This window comes from Somniosus microcephalus, chromosome 23 (genome assembly GCF_052327205.1).
Source record: "Somniosus microcephalus isolate GS21.2 chromosome 23, FLI_Smic_1.0, whole genome shotgun sequence".
In the NCBI taxonomy this organism is placed as follows: domain Eukaryota; kingdom Metazoa; phylum Chordata; class Chondrichthyes; order Squaliformes; family Somniosidae; genus Somniosus; species Somniosus microcephalus.
Genome location: NC_141009.1, coordinates 7,951,590 through 7,965,240, shown reverse-complemented (window position 1 = coordinate 7,965,240; position 13,651 = coordinate 7,951,590). Strand labels below are relative to the sequence as shown.

Here is a 13,651-nt window from a genome sequence, read left to right as displayed (position 1 = left end):
CAAAGGGAGGAAAACATTGGTGGGAGTTGTGTATAGGCCACCAAACAGTAATGGTAATGTAGGGCACAGTATCAAGAGATTAGACGTGCATGTAACACGGGCAATACGGTAATAATGGGAGACTTTAATCTACATATTGACTGGGCAAATCAAATTACCACTAATGGTGTGGAGGACGAATTCTTGGAATGCATGCGAGATGGTTTCCTGGATCAGTATGTGGAGGAACCAACCAGAGAACAGGCTATTCTGGATCTGGTACTGTGTAATGAGAAAGGGCTAATCAATAATCTTGTGGTAAAGGGGCCTTTAGGGACAAGTGACCATAATATGATTGAATTTTACATTAAGTTTGAGACTGATGTAGTCCAATCTGAAACTAAGGTCTTTAATCTAAACAGAGGAAACTACAAGGGTATGAGGGACAAGTTGGCCATGGTAGATTGGGAGACTACACGAAAATGTATGAAGGTGGACATACAATGGCTAACATTCAAGGAAATAATGCATAATTTGCAACAAACATATATTCCTCTAAGGCATAAAAACCCAAAAGGAAAAGTGATCCAACCATGGCTAACAAAAGAAATTAAAGCTAGTATTAAGTCAAAGGAGGAAGCTTATAAAGTTGCCAGAAAAAGCGTTCAGCCTGAGGATTGGGATCTTTTTAGGGGGAAACCAAGCAATTGATAAAGGTAAAATGGAATATGAGCACAAACTAGCGAAAAATTTAAAAACGGATTGTAAAAGCTTCTATAGGTATGTGAAAAGGAAAAGACTGGCGAAGGTAAATGTAGGTCCTTTGCAGTCAGAGACGGGAGAATTTATAATGGGGAATGAGGAAATGGCAGAGAAATTAAATAAATACTTTGTTTCTGTCTTCACGGAGGAAGACACAAAAAACCTCCCAGAAATGAGAAAACCAAGGGTGTGGCGAGAATGAGGAACTTAAAGAAATTATTAGTAAAAAAACAGTACTAACAAAATTAATGGGACTAAAAGTCGATAAATCCCAAGGACCGGATGACCTACATCCTATTGGGCAGAGTCAACATGGATTTATGAAAGGGAAGTCCTGTTTGACAAACCTATTGGAGTTCTTTTGAGGATGTAACTAGTGGAGTAGACAAAGGGGAACCGGTAGATGTGTATTTGGATTTTCAGAAGGCCTTCGATAAGGTCCCACACAAGAGGTTGGTGAACAAAATTAGGGCACGTGGAATTGGGGGTAATATACTAGCATGGATTGAGAATTGGTTAACAGACAGAAAACAAAGAGTAGGGATAAACGGGTCTTTTTCAGGATGGCAGGCTGTGACTAGTGGGGTACCACAAGGATCGGTGCTTGGGCCCCAGCTATTCACAATCTATATCAATGATTTGGATGAGGGGACTAAATGTAACATTTCCAAATTTGCTGATGATACAAAGCTAGGTGGCAGTGTCAGTTGTGAAGAGGCTTCAAGGGGATCTCGACAGGCTCAGTGAATGGGCGAGAACATGGCAGATGGAATATAATGTGGATAAATGTGAAGTTACCCACTTTGGTAGAAAAAACAGAAAGGCAGAGTATTTCCTAAATGGTGAAAGATTGGGGAATGCAGATGCTCAAAGGGACCTGGGTGTCCTTGTACATGAGTCACTGGAAGTGAATGTGCAGGTGCAGCAAGCCATTAGGAAGGCAAATGGCATGCTGGCCTTCATTACAGGAGGATTTGAGTACAGGAGTAAAGAAGTCTTACTCCAATTATATAGGGCCTTAGTGAGACCAAACCTGGAATACTGTGTACAATTTTGGTTTCCTTACCTAAGGAAGGATATACTTGCCATAGAGGGAGTGCAACAAAGGTTCACGAGATTGATTCCTGGGATGGTAGGACTGTCGTATAAGAGATTGCGTAAACTAGGCCTGTATTCTCTTGAATTCAGAAGAATGAGAGGGGATCTCATTGAAGCATACAAAATTATTACAGGGCTTGATAGGGTGGATGCTGGGAGAATGTTTCCCTTGGCTGGGGAGTCTAGAACCAGGGGTCACAGCCTCAGGATAAAGGGTAGGCCATTCAGGACTGAGATGAGAAGAAATTTCCTCACAGAGGGTGGTGAATCTCTGGAATTCTCTACCCCAAGAGGGCTGTGGAGGCTTAGTCATTGGGTATATTCAAAAAAGAAGTCGACAGATTTCTGACTAGTAAGGGCATCAAGGGATATGGCGATAGGGCCGGTGAATGGAGTTGAGGCAGAAGATCAGCCATGATCTCACTGAATGACGGAGCAAGCTCGAAGGGCCAAATGGCCTAATCCTGCTCCTATTTCTTATGTCTGCTCTCTCAGGTGGACGTAAAAGATCCCACGGCACTATTTCGAAGAAGAGCAGTTGTTAACATCTCTAACTTTTCCCAGTTCTGACGAAAGGTCATCGACCTGAAACGTTAACTCCATTTCTCTCTCCATAGATGCTGCCTGACCTGCTGAGTATTTCCAGCATTTTCTGTTTTTAATTCCATATTAGTGCAATACTGTCACTTCAATCGTTTCACAGTATATCGATACAAAGCCTCCACAAACTATTGCTTCACTTCAGTTGCACTCGTAATAGGTCAGTCCCGATTTATATCGATATTTTATCAACTCAAATTTTACCATAGCTGGTCAAATGTGCCTTAAATGATCGGAACTTTAATAGGCGGTCATAATGATTACAGTACAAATATACGATCTACACACATACGGACTTATCTGTAACAGTAACATGTATGACATTTCATGTACGCAATTTGTATTCCTGATTTTAAAGCCATCCGTGTAAACCTCTATTTAGAGCAAAGGGAAGGTTTGAAATTCTCAGAATTAGTGTCATTGGCATGGCAAATGATCGCAACATACCAGAGGGTCAAACTTAGTTCATTAGTCCAGAAAAAATAGAAAATTAATTAAGTCAATCAACTAATTACAGAAAAGTAGGATAGATTTCCCCCCCCCCCCCACCAGACATGTTAAAAAATATAGTGTACAGCCATCCTGTTCCTTTACACTTGTTTTCAGATACTTCAAATTAATTGGATGAGTCGTGGATATCTTCACGACTTCTGCGTATGCCATTCCACAATCAGCCTCCAAGAGGCTCCTTTACAGTTAGGCAAGGTTGGCAGTAGCAGCGTTTAACTCTCACTGAGTGAAAGCTCTGCTGTCATAAGGCACTAAAACCGGTGCAACAACAAAGAACTTTCAAAATTGAGCACAATTTGGTTAAGTTTGAAGTATCCGTAATACTGAAAAAAAAGTCATGACAATCTGGCTCATAAGTTAGCGTTATAACCACTAGGCCACAGTAACATCTCTCGATATTAATCTTTACTTAAAAAAAGCAGGATGAGGCACTGGCAGTTGTGGATTTTCCCTTTGTGCCCAGCATTAAGCACCCATGAGGCACACAGATGGTACCATGTCTAATATACTGTAGAGCTCTCTCTCAATACTGTACATCAACTGGTTGTGCAGCACCACATCGATATCAGAAGTCCATTTCACTGCACCCATACAGGTAAATTATTGATAGTCAATAATCCTACCCTCTTATCTTTCTGCCTGATTGCAAAATGCATGTAAATTGATGTAAACTGTAATCCTTTAAAGTGCTTGCATTTTCAAGTTCGAGCTCACTCCTATCTTGCAGCCGGTGTGCGGTCCTTTGCCTCAAAGAACACTATCATCCGTTTTTTTTTGTTTGCTACCGTTTACGTATGAGAATGTCCCAGCTGTCTTTCCAGCGCAATGCCGTTAACTCAGACGCTGAAAGAGCTGGGTACCCATAGGTGAGAGGGCTAAAGGTCTGATACACCAAGTAGATGGAGGAGATCCAAGCTAGGACCACGGCACTGAAGGTGTTTCTCGAGACAGAAGACCTGAAATAGGAACAGAAGTAGTTCAGGGTTTCATAATAGTTAATAGCTGGATTAGATTCATGCCTCTGTTGATGTGAAAACAATCTGTTCTGCTGTCAAGTAGGTTATTGAAAAAGTAACGAGAACTTTGGCTCAAAAGAATAGTAGCTTTCGTTCAAAATAAAGTTGCACCGTACATACCTGAGGATGTGATTGTGAATATGCTCAAGAACTATGGGCAGGAGGAGGATTTTGAAGGTGAGACCAGGCAGGTAATGATACAGGAAGAGTGTTTTCTCCATCAGGAAGAAAGGCAGATAATTAACAGCCCATCCTCCAATGCAGACAGCTCCAGCCAGAACTAAGTGCTCCCAGGAATCTAACAGAAGAATTGAGACAATAAGAACATTAAATCAGTAACAGCAACAGTGAGACACTAAACACATTATATTGAGTGGGTATTTATGAGACGTCAATACTTTATCAATTAGAACTTTCCCCAATACAAGTAATTTACAACTTCTTTGACCTTTTAATGCCAGAGTGTATTCTCTTTGCTATATTGAGAGCCAAACATGTATTCAACATATCGTGTCAGCCAGTGGCTCAGTTGGTAGCACTTTCGCCTCCAAGTCACAAGGTTGTGGGTTCAAGTCCCACTCCAGAAACTTGAGCACAAAAATCCAGGCTGACACTGCAGTGCAGTACTGAGGGAGCGCTGCACTGTTGGAGGTGCTGTCTGTACAAAAGGCTGATATTTAGTAGACGAGAATCATTCAAGTGTAGCCATTGACTAAATAATATTACCCATAAATACTCCTGGGTAACTAAAAAGCTAAGATGTTCAAAATGCAGCTGCAAAGACGGTCAAAAGCAGCTTTGACTAAGTTTTGATAACAAACAGCCACAGGCTGCGAGTGAAGGTTAAATTGCTAAATACTGTAACATATTATGATGCTAAGTAGAAATTAGAATTCGCTTAACAAAACTAATTGCAAAGATATTTAAAAAATAATTAGTACAAGGACATAAAATGAGAGAGATCATGGAGATAAGGCATTTATCTGGTAGATTAAAGTGAGATAGTCTGGATACCTCAAGACTAATGAAACAGCACTGATATGGGCCCTTGGTATAAAGGTCTTGTACCAGGGAGGCAGGAAATGAAAGAGATGTGGTACATTCCAATGGGGTGAAAAACTATAAACAAGATAACAAGACAGCAGGATAGGGTTGATGGAAAAATACTGGAAAGGCGGGATGCTACCTTAGTCTGAGTGACAATGGTATTTTGACCATTAGAACCAATTAAAAAAGGTGATTTTGTTAAAGACCATATATGGACACTGGCCAAACCTACTTTTGATAAAAGGGTTAAAACCTCGATACTCAAAGAACAACTTTACAGACTTATTGCAAGAACAAAGGAACAAACTTAAGACGACGTCATCTGTGTCCGAGAGGTTCCAGAGACCAAGGGCTGTGAGCTACTCGTTAAAACCATCGCCTAATGTTAAGTATATTACGCTGTATGCTTAATAAATCTGATCTATTGCTCAAATACACTGGTTGCTGCCTATTGGTGTCTTGTCCAAGAACTCAGCCAGCATCAAGATCTTGCACGTCTTTTGGATGAGATGTTAAACCGAGACCCCGTCTGCTCTCTCTCAGGCGGGTGTAAAAGATCCCACGGCCACTATTTCGATGAAGAGCAGGGGAGTTCTCCCCGGTGTCGCAGACTCCACAGTAATGTGGTTGACTCTTAACTGCCCTGTGCCGTTCAGCTGTGTTCAAGGTGGCGGCTCACCATGAACTTCTCAACGGCAATTAGGGACGGGCAATAAATGCTGGCCTTGCCAGCGACACCCACATCCCATGAATGAATTTTAAAAAACTGGCCAGTTGAACTGTAAACCCCACTGGCATGGTCACATCCCGACAGTTACAAATACTGAAACAGGAAAAATCATACAATTTCAATAGCACATGTCTAGAAATAGAGTACTGCATCTGCCTTACAGAGAAAGAACAAGGCAGGACAGACTCTCCAGGATCCTAATATGTAATCCTAGTAAGTCACTAAAATTATTTCAGACAGCGTTTTAAAAATTAAAGCACCAAATCCTTCAAAGGCTTCAGGTCCCTTAAACATTATATAGACTTGTTCTCACCCAAGTGTCAGCCGTGGCTCAGTGGGCAGCACTCTTGCCTCTGAGTCAGGAGGTTGTGGGTTCAAGTCCCACTCCAGGAACTTGAGCACAAAAATCTAGGCCGACACTCCAGTGCTGTGCTGAGGGAATGCTGCACTGTCGGAGGTGCCGTCTTTCAAATGAAACTTTAAACCGTGGCCCTGTCTACTCTCAGGTGGCTGTAAAAGATCCCACGGCACTATTTCAACAAAGAGCTGGGGAGTTCTCCCCGGTGTCCTGGCCAAACGTTTATTCCTCAATTAACATCAATAAAACAGATTATCTGGTCATTAACACATTGCTGCTTGTGGGAGCTTGCTGTGTGCAAATTGGCTGCCGCATTTCCGACATTACAACAGTGACTACACTTCAAAAAGTACTTCATTGGCTGTAAAACGCTTTGGGACGTCTGGCGGTCGTGAAAGGTGCTATAGAAATGCAAGTCTTTTTGTTTCTCAGGATGTGGGCAATGGTGACAAGGGCATATTTACTGCAAATCCCTAGTTATGTATGTTGTGTTGTTGCTATTGTTTTTTTTATATATACAGAGGACATTAAGAGTCGACCACACAGTGTAGGGCTGGAGTCACGTGGAGGCCAGATCAGGTAGGGATGGCCTATTGCCTTCACTGAAAGACATGTGAACCTGTTGTTTTTTTAAAAAAGCACCAACTTGTATTTATATAGTGCATTTAACGTAGCAAAACATCCCAAGGCGCTTCACAGGAGCGTTATAAATCAAAATTTGATGCCGAGCCACATAAGGAACTTGAGCACAAAAATCTAGGCTGACATGCCAGTGCTGTGCTGAGGGAGGTGCCGTCTTTTGGATGAAAGATGACCAAAAGCTTGGTCAAAGAGGTAGGTTTTAAGGAGCGTCTTAAAGGAGGAAAGAGAGGTAGCAAGGCGGAGAGGTTTAGGGAGGGAATTCCAGAGCTTAGGGCCTTGGCAGCTGAAGGCACGGCTACCAAAGGTGGAGTGACTGAAATCAGGGATGCTCAAGAGGCCAGAATTGGAGGAGATTACAGAAATAGGGAGGAGCGAGGCCACGAAGGGATTTGAAAACAAGGGTGAGAATTTTAAAAATCGAGGCGTTACTTAACTGGGAGCCAATGTAGGTCAGCGAGCACAGGGGTGATGGGTAAATGGGACTTGGTGCGAGTTAGGACACAGGGAGCAGAGTTTTGGATGACCAAGTTTACGGAGGGTAAAACGTGGGAGGCCAGCCAGGAGTGCGCTGGAAGAGTCGAGTCTACGGCTAACAAAGGCACGGGTGAGGGTTTCAGCAGCAGATGAGCGGAGGCTGGGACGAAAAATGACAAAATAGTTTTCAGTCATTTATTTCAAATTGATTGAACTCAAACTCAGAATATGCCATGGTGGGTCTGGAAGTCATGGCTCCTGGGTTGTTAGTTTAGTACCATAACCACTACCATATGCCAAGCTTACCAAATTCCTGCTGAATTAAGGAAGATAGGTGCGTATGATACAGTTTTATCAGGCAGGACATTAGCGATACTGTAAAACAAACTTCTCCATCATGTTCTGCAACAGATTTGCTTAACAAAGCAGAACGACTGGTAAAATCTCAATACAAGTAAAAAGCAACTTAGTCACTTTCACACTGAGGGAGTGCTGCATTGTCAGAGGTGCCGTCTTTCAGATGAGACGTTAAACCGAGGCCCCGTCTGCTCTCAGGTGGACATAAATGATCCCATACCACTATTTTGAAGAAGAGCAAGGGGAGTTCTGGCCAAATAATTATGTCTCAATCAACATCACTAAAACAGATTCTCTGGTCACGATCACATTGCTGCTTGTGGGAGCTTGCTGTGCGCAAATCGGCTGCTGCCTTTCCTACACTACAACAGTGACTACACTTCAAAAAGTACTTCATTGGCTGTAGAGCGCTTTGGGACATCCTGAGGTAATGAAAGGAGCTATATAAACTCGTCTTTCTTCCACAGCTGAAAGGCTAGGTGTGTGCGTCAATTGCTGTCTGTAGGAGAAACAGTTAAAACTCGTTTCACTTTTAATCTTAAATGTACTTCTCAAAAATAGATACTCTTTCAAAAAAAGCTATCTGAGCAAAACATTTACCTTCTGGGATGCTGTAGATTCCCCTGCGCTGCCTCAGCAGATGCCAGAGGAAAAGTACTGCATAAACAAGAATTCCAACAGTTGCTGACGACCATGTCACAATATTTCCAATCAGCTGTATCTGTGCCTGTGGAATAAGTTCGGGTATTCAAGAGGTAAAGATGCTGTACAGGCTATTAAACGTAATGAGGCTTTTAATCATAGAATCATAGACATTCACAGCACAGAAGGAGGCCATCCAGCCCATCGTGTCTGTGCTGGCCAAAAGAGCTTTCCAACCTAATCCCACTTTCCAGCTCTTGGCCCATAACCTTGTAGGTTACAGCACTTCAAGTGCATATCCAAGTACCTCAATATCGCTGAAATTAGTCTACTCCTTTTAATTAAAAAAAATTTGCTCGATTTGAATTATCTGTTCATTCACAAATTGAAAACACGTCCTGCCTTGTATTTAAATTGCTTAATTCAAACCTTTAAAAAAAAAATACATAAAGCAAAAACTGTAGAATTAACAGGAGTGGACTGTAGCTGGGGAGCCCAGTGGTGCAGTACGTTTGTGCAGCACGTTTGTGCAGCAACCCCCCTTGCACTGGGCTGGCTTCTGCCATTTCCCTCATGGGGAGCTCCAGATCTCATTTGAATTATTAAGGAAGTTACTAAGTGGAGACAAAGGCACTTCTCCATTGGGAAAAGAGAGAGAGAGAGAGGGGGAATATCTAAGTACAGGGGCATTCTTATCGGGAATTCCTGATCATTGCCATGTAACAAGGGAGGTGGCTGTTCACTGGAAAATTGTTACTCCAAGCCACCAGAGTCCGTCTCTCATAGCGTTTTAAGCTAGTTACAGGGTGGCATTGATGGGAGTGGGTTGTTCAGCATCTCAGCCTGGGAATGGTTTGCGATATGGGCAGGACACCAATTTGTATCCATTTCAGAAGTAAATACTTGTTTTCTTTTTCGCTTTCTATTTTAAGCCTGGTCTCGATTTATAAGGCAGTCACTTCAATAGATTCAGTCTACATTGACATTTCGCACCAGAATTCAGCAATTTTTATGCGTCTGAGAATAAAAAGAAAAAAAAGTAGGCAAATCCCTAAAAGTACAGATGTGAATTGCAAACATCAACTGCACATTTTTATAACAAAAATATAAACATTGTTCAGTTAAATCTGTTCATTACGTTGGTGTTGGGGTGGAGCCAGTAGGCAATATTGCTGTCCATGTTTATCCATTCTAGAGGGGACGAGCTGTACTTGTGTTCAGTCTCTTCATTCTTCAACATCAACATCTTCAGCTGAAGAAAACACAGAACAAGCTCATATTACAGAGAACATACAGCACAGAAACAGGATATTCAGCCCAACTGGTCCATGTCAGTGTTTATGCTCCACACAAGCCTTCTCCCACCCTACTTCATCTAACCCCATCAACCTTTCCTTCTATTCCTTTCTCCCTCATGTGCTTCCACTTAAATGCATCTATACTATTCGCCTCAACTATTCCATGCGGTAGCTAGTTCCACACTCTAACCACTCGCTGGGGAAAAGAGTTTCTCCTGAATTCCCTGTTGGATTAATACAACAATGCTGATTTATAATCTTCTCAGTACTTCCTTCACAATACAGGAAACTCTCTTTTTACCGGCACCTAAATAACCAGAAACCTCTCTTAACCGGCAAAATTCAGGAGTAGGTTCAGGTAAGTTTTACTTCATATTAGTGGCCATGTAACCGGGGTTCTTGGATCTGTGGCCGTGTAACCGGGGTTCCTGCACCTGTTGCCATGTAACCGGGGTTCCTGCACCTGTTGCCATGCAACAGGGACGCCTGGCTCTGTGGCCATGTACGGGGCTCTCGTACCTTAGTAAGCATACCTCTCTGTAATCCGGACTTTTTGATCAACCGGCACCACGCCGGTGCCAGATAAAAGAGAGTTTCCTGTATATATGTCAAGTTCTTTATATTAAAAAAAAATGTATTTTCCTCTTCACCTTGTATCCTGCTGCTGGTGGACAGGTAGCTCGCACCAAAGCCCCTGCCATTGGCACTGGATAACTGGGAAAGATGCAAGAGCACCCAGGGTGATTCTCCATCCCATGTTCCTGTGGAGAGACAGCTGTGCTCATCGTATTGCAGGCGTCAGTTGTGCCTCAGTGGGAAGCATTCTCACCTCTGAGTCGGAAGGTCGTGGGTTCAAGGTCCCACTCCAGAGACTTGAACACAAAACCTTGGCTGACACTCCAGTGCAGTACTGAGGGAGTGCTGTACTGTCGGAGATGCCGTCTTTCAGATGGGATGTTAAACCGAGGCCCCGTCCGCGCTCTCACGTGGATGTAAAAGATCCCATGGCATTATTTCGAAGAGGAGTAGAGGAGTCTCCCCAGTGTCCTGGGGCCAATATTTATCCCTCAACCAACATCACTAAAACAGATTATCTGGTCATTATCACATTGCTGTTTGTGGGACTTTGCTGTGCGCAAATTGGCTGCAGCGTTTCCCACATTACAACAGTGACTACACTTCAAAAGCGCTTGGACATCCTGAGGTGATGAAAGGTGCTATAAAAATGCAAGTCTTTATTTCTTTTTCTTTCTTACTGTGATGGCAAGACTGGATTACAAACTCAGTGAGGGAATCAAGTAAGTGGACCTGTGTCTTAGCATATTATGATATACAGGATGTTAAGAGTTCCAACTCTCTACTTCTCCTGTACATTATGTTGGGGTTATTGCGCAGAAGTAGCTTACAAAATAAACTCTACACTTCACAGCCCATATTCCTACCACTTTTACACTAGGGAGGCTGGAGGAAAAATAGTTCACAGGAAGGTAAAACAATGGCCCGTAATTTGCGGTCAGCAGCAAAGCGATGGCCGCTGACCTCGAAGAAAGCTGCCCACAGAGATTGCGTGATCTCTGTGGCGAGAACTTTAGCTTCCTCGACATGTAATTGATTGTATCGCTGTGAAAAGGGGCTTCCTAGTGTAGAGCAGCAGTGACGTCTTCAAGCTGTCTAAGCAGCCAATCACATTGAAAAATTCTCACAGACAGCAAACCAGGAAATAAAATAGCATTATCTTTCTCTTTTTAAAAATGTTAGAGAATGAAATAAATATTGTGACGTACACATGGGGTTAAGGTAGAAGCTGAAATATTATGAACAAACTTAAAGCTTTTTTTGTAAATCTAGTAATTATCATAATGGAGAAATTTGACATTCCACAAATATAGAATTCGTTTTTCAGGGCCAGAACGGTTGTTTAGCAATCAATATGTTGTTAAAAGCCCAGTTACACCTGTTCCAACAAGGCTTAACATTTAATGGGGTGTTTAACAGCGATATTAGCGTGGAAAAGCTTATGTTTTCGTCAGTTCCACTGATTGCCGGCTTGGGAGGCGGGGGGGGGGGGGGAGGGAAAGTGAGATTCCACAGCAGCCAGTGTCGGAGCAGGGAATGACTGACTGCAACTTCAGGATTTCCGCATTTAGCTGTGCATGCGCTAAATTCTGAAGTTGCGGTCAGTTTCAGGGGTACTGACGGCGAACACTGACAGTTCACCGTCATTACATACCGCAAAATTGGGTATATTTCTTTGTTGCGCTCAACTTTTTATTCAAGAAAACAAAAATACTAGAGCAGCCTGGTTTGCTCCTAGAATGCAGTTGACATTTTTTGAGCACATACCCTTCAGTAAATTGCTCAAGCTTTTCATGCCTGAATGCATGAGTTGACGCCTCACTAATTTTTACATGTTTTTTAATTAACGAAAGCCTAGGGATAAATTGAGGCTTCCAATTAGACTGCCAGCCTAGGACGCTGCAGCATTTGCACCCCAAGGTGGCACAGTACGGAAGGCAGTGTTTGAACACTGGAATGTTTTCAGCCTGCCTGCAATTCCCTCTCACCTCTGATGCACCCAGGCCTCATAAAAGCCCGTGTCAGCTCCCTCCCAAAATGTTTCCAAGTCTCCCTCCTGATCAGTGTGGCAGTTTATTAAATATGAATGCTATCTCCTGATCATGGCCTCACATAGAGAGAGAGAGACATACAGCAAATGTTGCAAGTACATCTATTCTTCACAATCTGAAATCTGCCTATTTCCCCAGAGTGGGAATAGACCAATTTCAGAGCGGGAGAGAAGCTGGAATATAGCCCTGTCCCCCAGTAGTAGTCCCAGTTTTCGCTCTCATTGTAAGAGGGGGTGCAGGGGAAACAGTAATATTTATGCCACGTTGAGCAGAAAGGAGGATTTGGAGCCATACTGGGCTGGTTGTGTTTGGGCCAGGGGATAATTCAGGAGCACAATGAGTATAAAGGACTTAATTTTTTTTTTAAAGTCCCTCAAGAACACCACCTAGATGCTTGAACATCAAGCGCTCATTATTGCTGAACTCTTCTCAATAGGCATAGGATAGAATGTTGATGTTGAAATCTCCATTGAACAACTTGGGTTTAAACCTGCCCCAACTGGCATTTAAAAACTTGGTTATTCGCAGTGGATGGATATCGGCAGATCTTAGCCAGGTCAGTAGAAGCGAGCTTGTGAGATGGTGGAATGAGCCACCTCTCAAGTTCAGGCGGTTTGATTTAGAAGGGAACAGGAGGAGAAAACATCAGCGAGACCGGCAGCACAGCCCATTGGCTGGTACTCGGCAGAGTTGGTGACAACCAAACAGAAGTCCATGGCTTTGACCAGCCTGATGTGCTGCTTCAAATAGGCGATGGAAGGGCTGAGAAAGGGTATAAAAACATTACGACTATCACAACTACTACTGGCATTTAGATAGCGCCTTGAACGTAGAAAAATGTCCCCTTCACAGTGTCATAATCAAAAAATGGACACGGAGCCAAAGGAGGAGATGTTAGAATGGCTGATCAAAAGCTTAGGAACATGGGAATTGCGTGACAAAAAAGACCATCTACATAGAAACATAGGAGCAGGAGTCGGCCATTCGGCCCCTCGAGCCTGCTCCGCCATTCAATGAGATCATGGCTGATCATCCAAACTCAGTACCCTGTCCCTGCTTTCACCCCATATCCCTTTAGCCTTAAGAAATATATCCAACTCCTTCTTGAATATATTTAATGAATTGGCCTCCACTGCCTTGTGTGGTAGAGAATTCCACAGGTTCACCACTCTCTGGGTGAAGAAATTCCTCCTCATCTCTGTCCTAAATGGCTTACCCCTTATCCTTAGACTGTGACCCCTGGTTCTGGACTCCCCGATGATCGGGAACATCCTTCCTGCATCTAGTCTGTCTAGTCCTAGTTCGGCTTCTGCCATCCTGGTAGTCGCATGGTCCAACGATAATGGAGTTGTTGACTAATCACAGCGATCAATCTCTATCAATGAGTCTACAACAGACCCAGACCTGAGGCGAGGAAAGCCCCAGTGGTGGAGAGCTTTGGGACCCAGAGTCACCTGAGCCTCCCGAGCGCACTACACTCACCACACCTCATGTCTCAAATTACTCACATA

The 13,651-nt window shown here is 43.1% G+C and overlaps 1 protein-coding gene across 1 annotated transcript in view; it reads right to left on the bottom strand.

Moving 5' to 3' along the window:
- Positions 1-2,659: 2,659 nt before the first annotated feature.
- The window catches only part of pomt1 (protein-O-mannosyltransferase 1), a 53,838-nt gene continuing 42,846 nt past the window's right edge, over positions 2,660-13,651 (bottom strand). Inside the window, exons 17-20 of the mRNA XM_085965328.1 lie at positions 9,354-9,467; positions 8,174-8,300; positions 4,086-4,263; positions 2,660-3,905 (exon numbers count right to left, since the gene is read on the bottom strand). Of these exons, the coding sequence (XP_085821454.1) occupies positions 3,731-3,905; positions 4,086-4,263; positions 8,174-8,300; positions 9,354-9,467 (594 nt within the window). The 3' untranslated portion in view covers positions 2,660-3,730. The remainder of the gene's footprint in view (positions 3,906-4,085; positions 4,264-8,173; positions 8,301-9,353; positions 9,468-13,651) is intronic.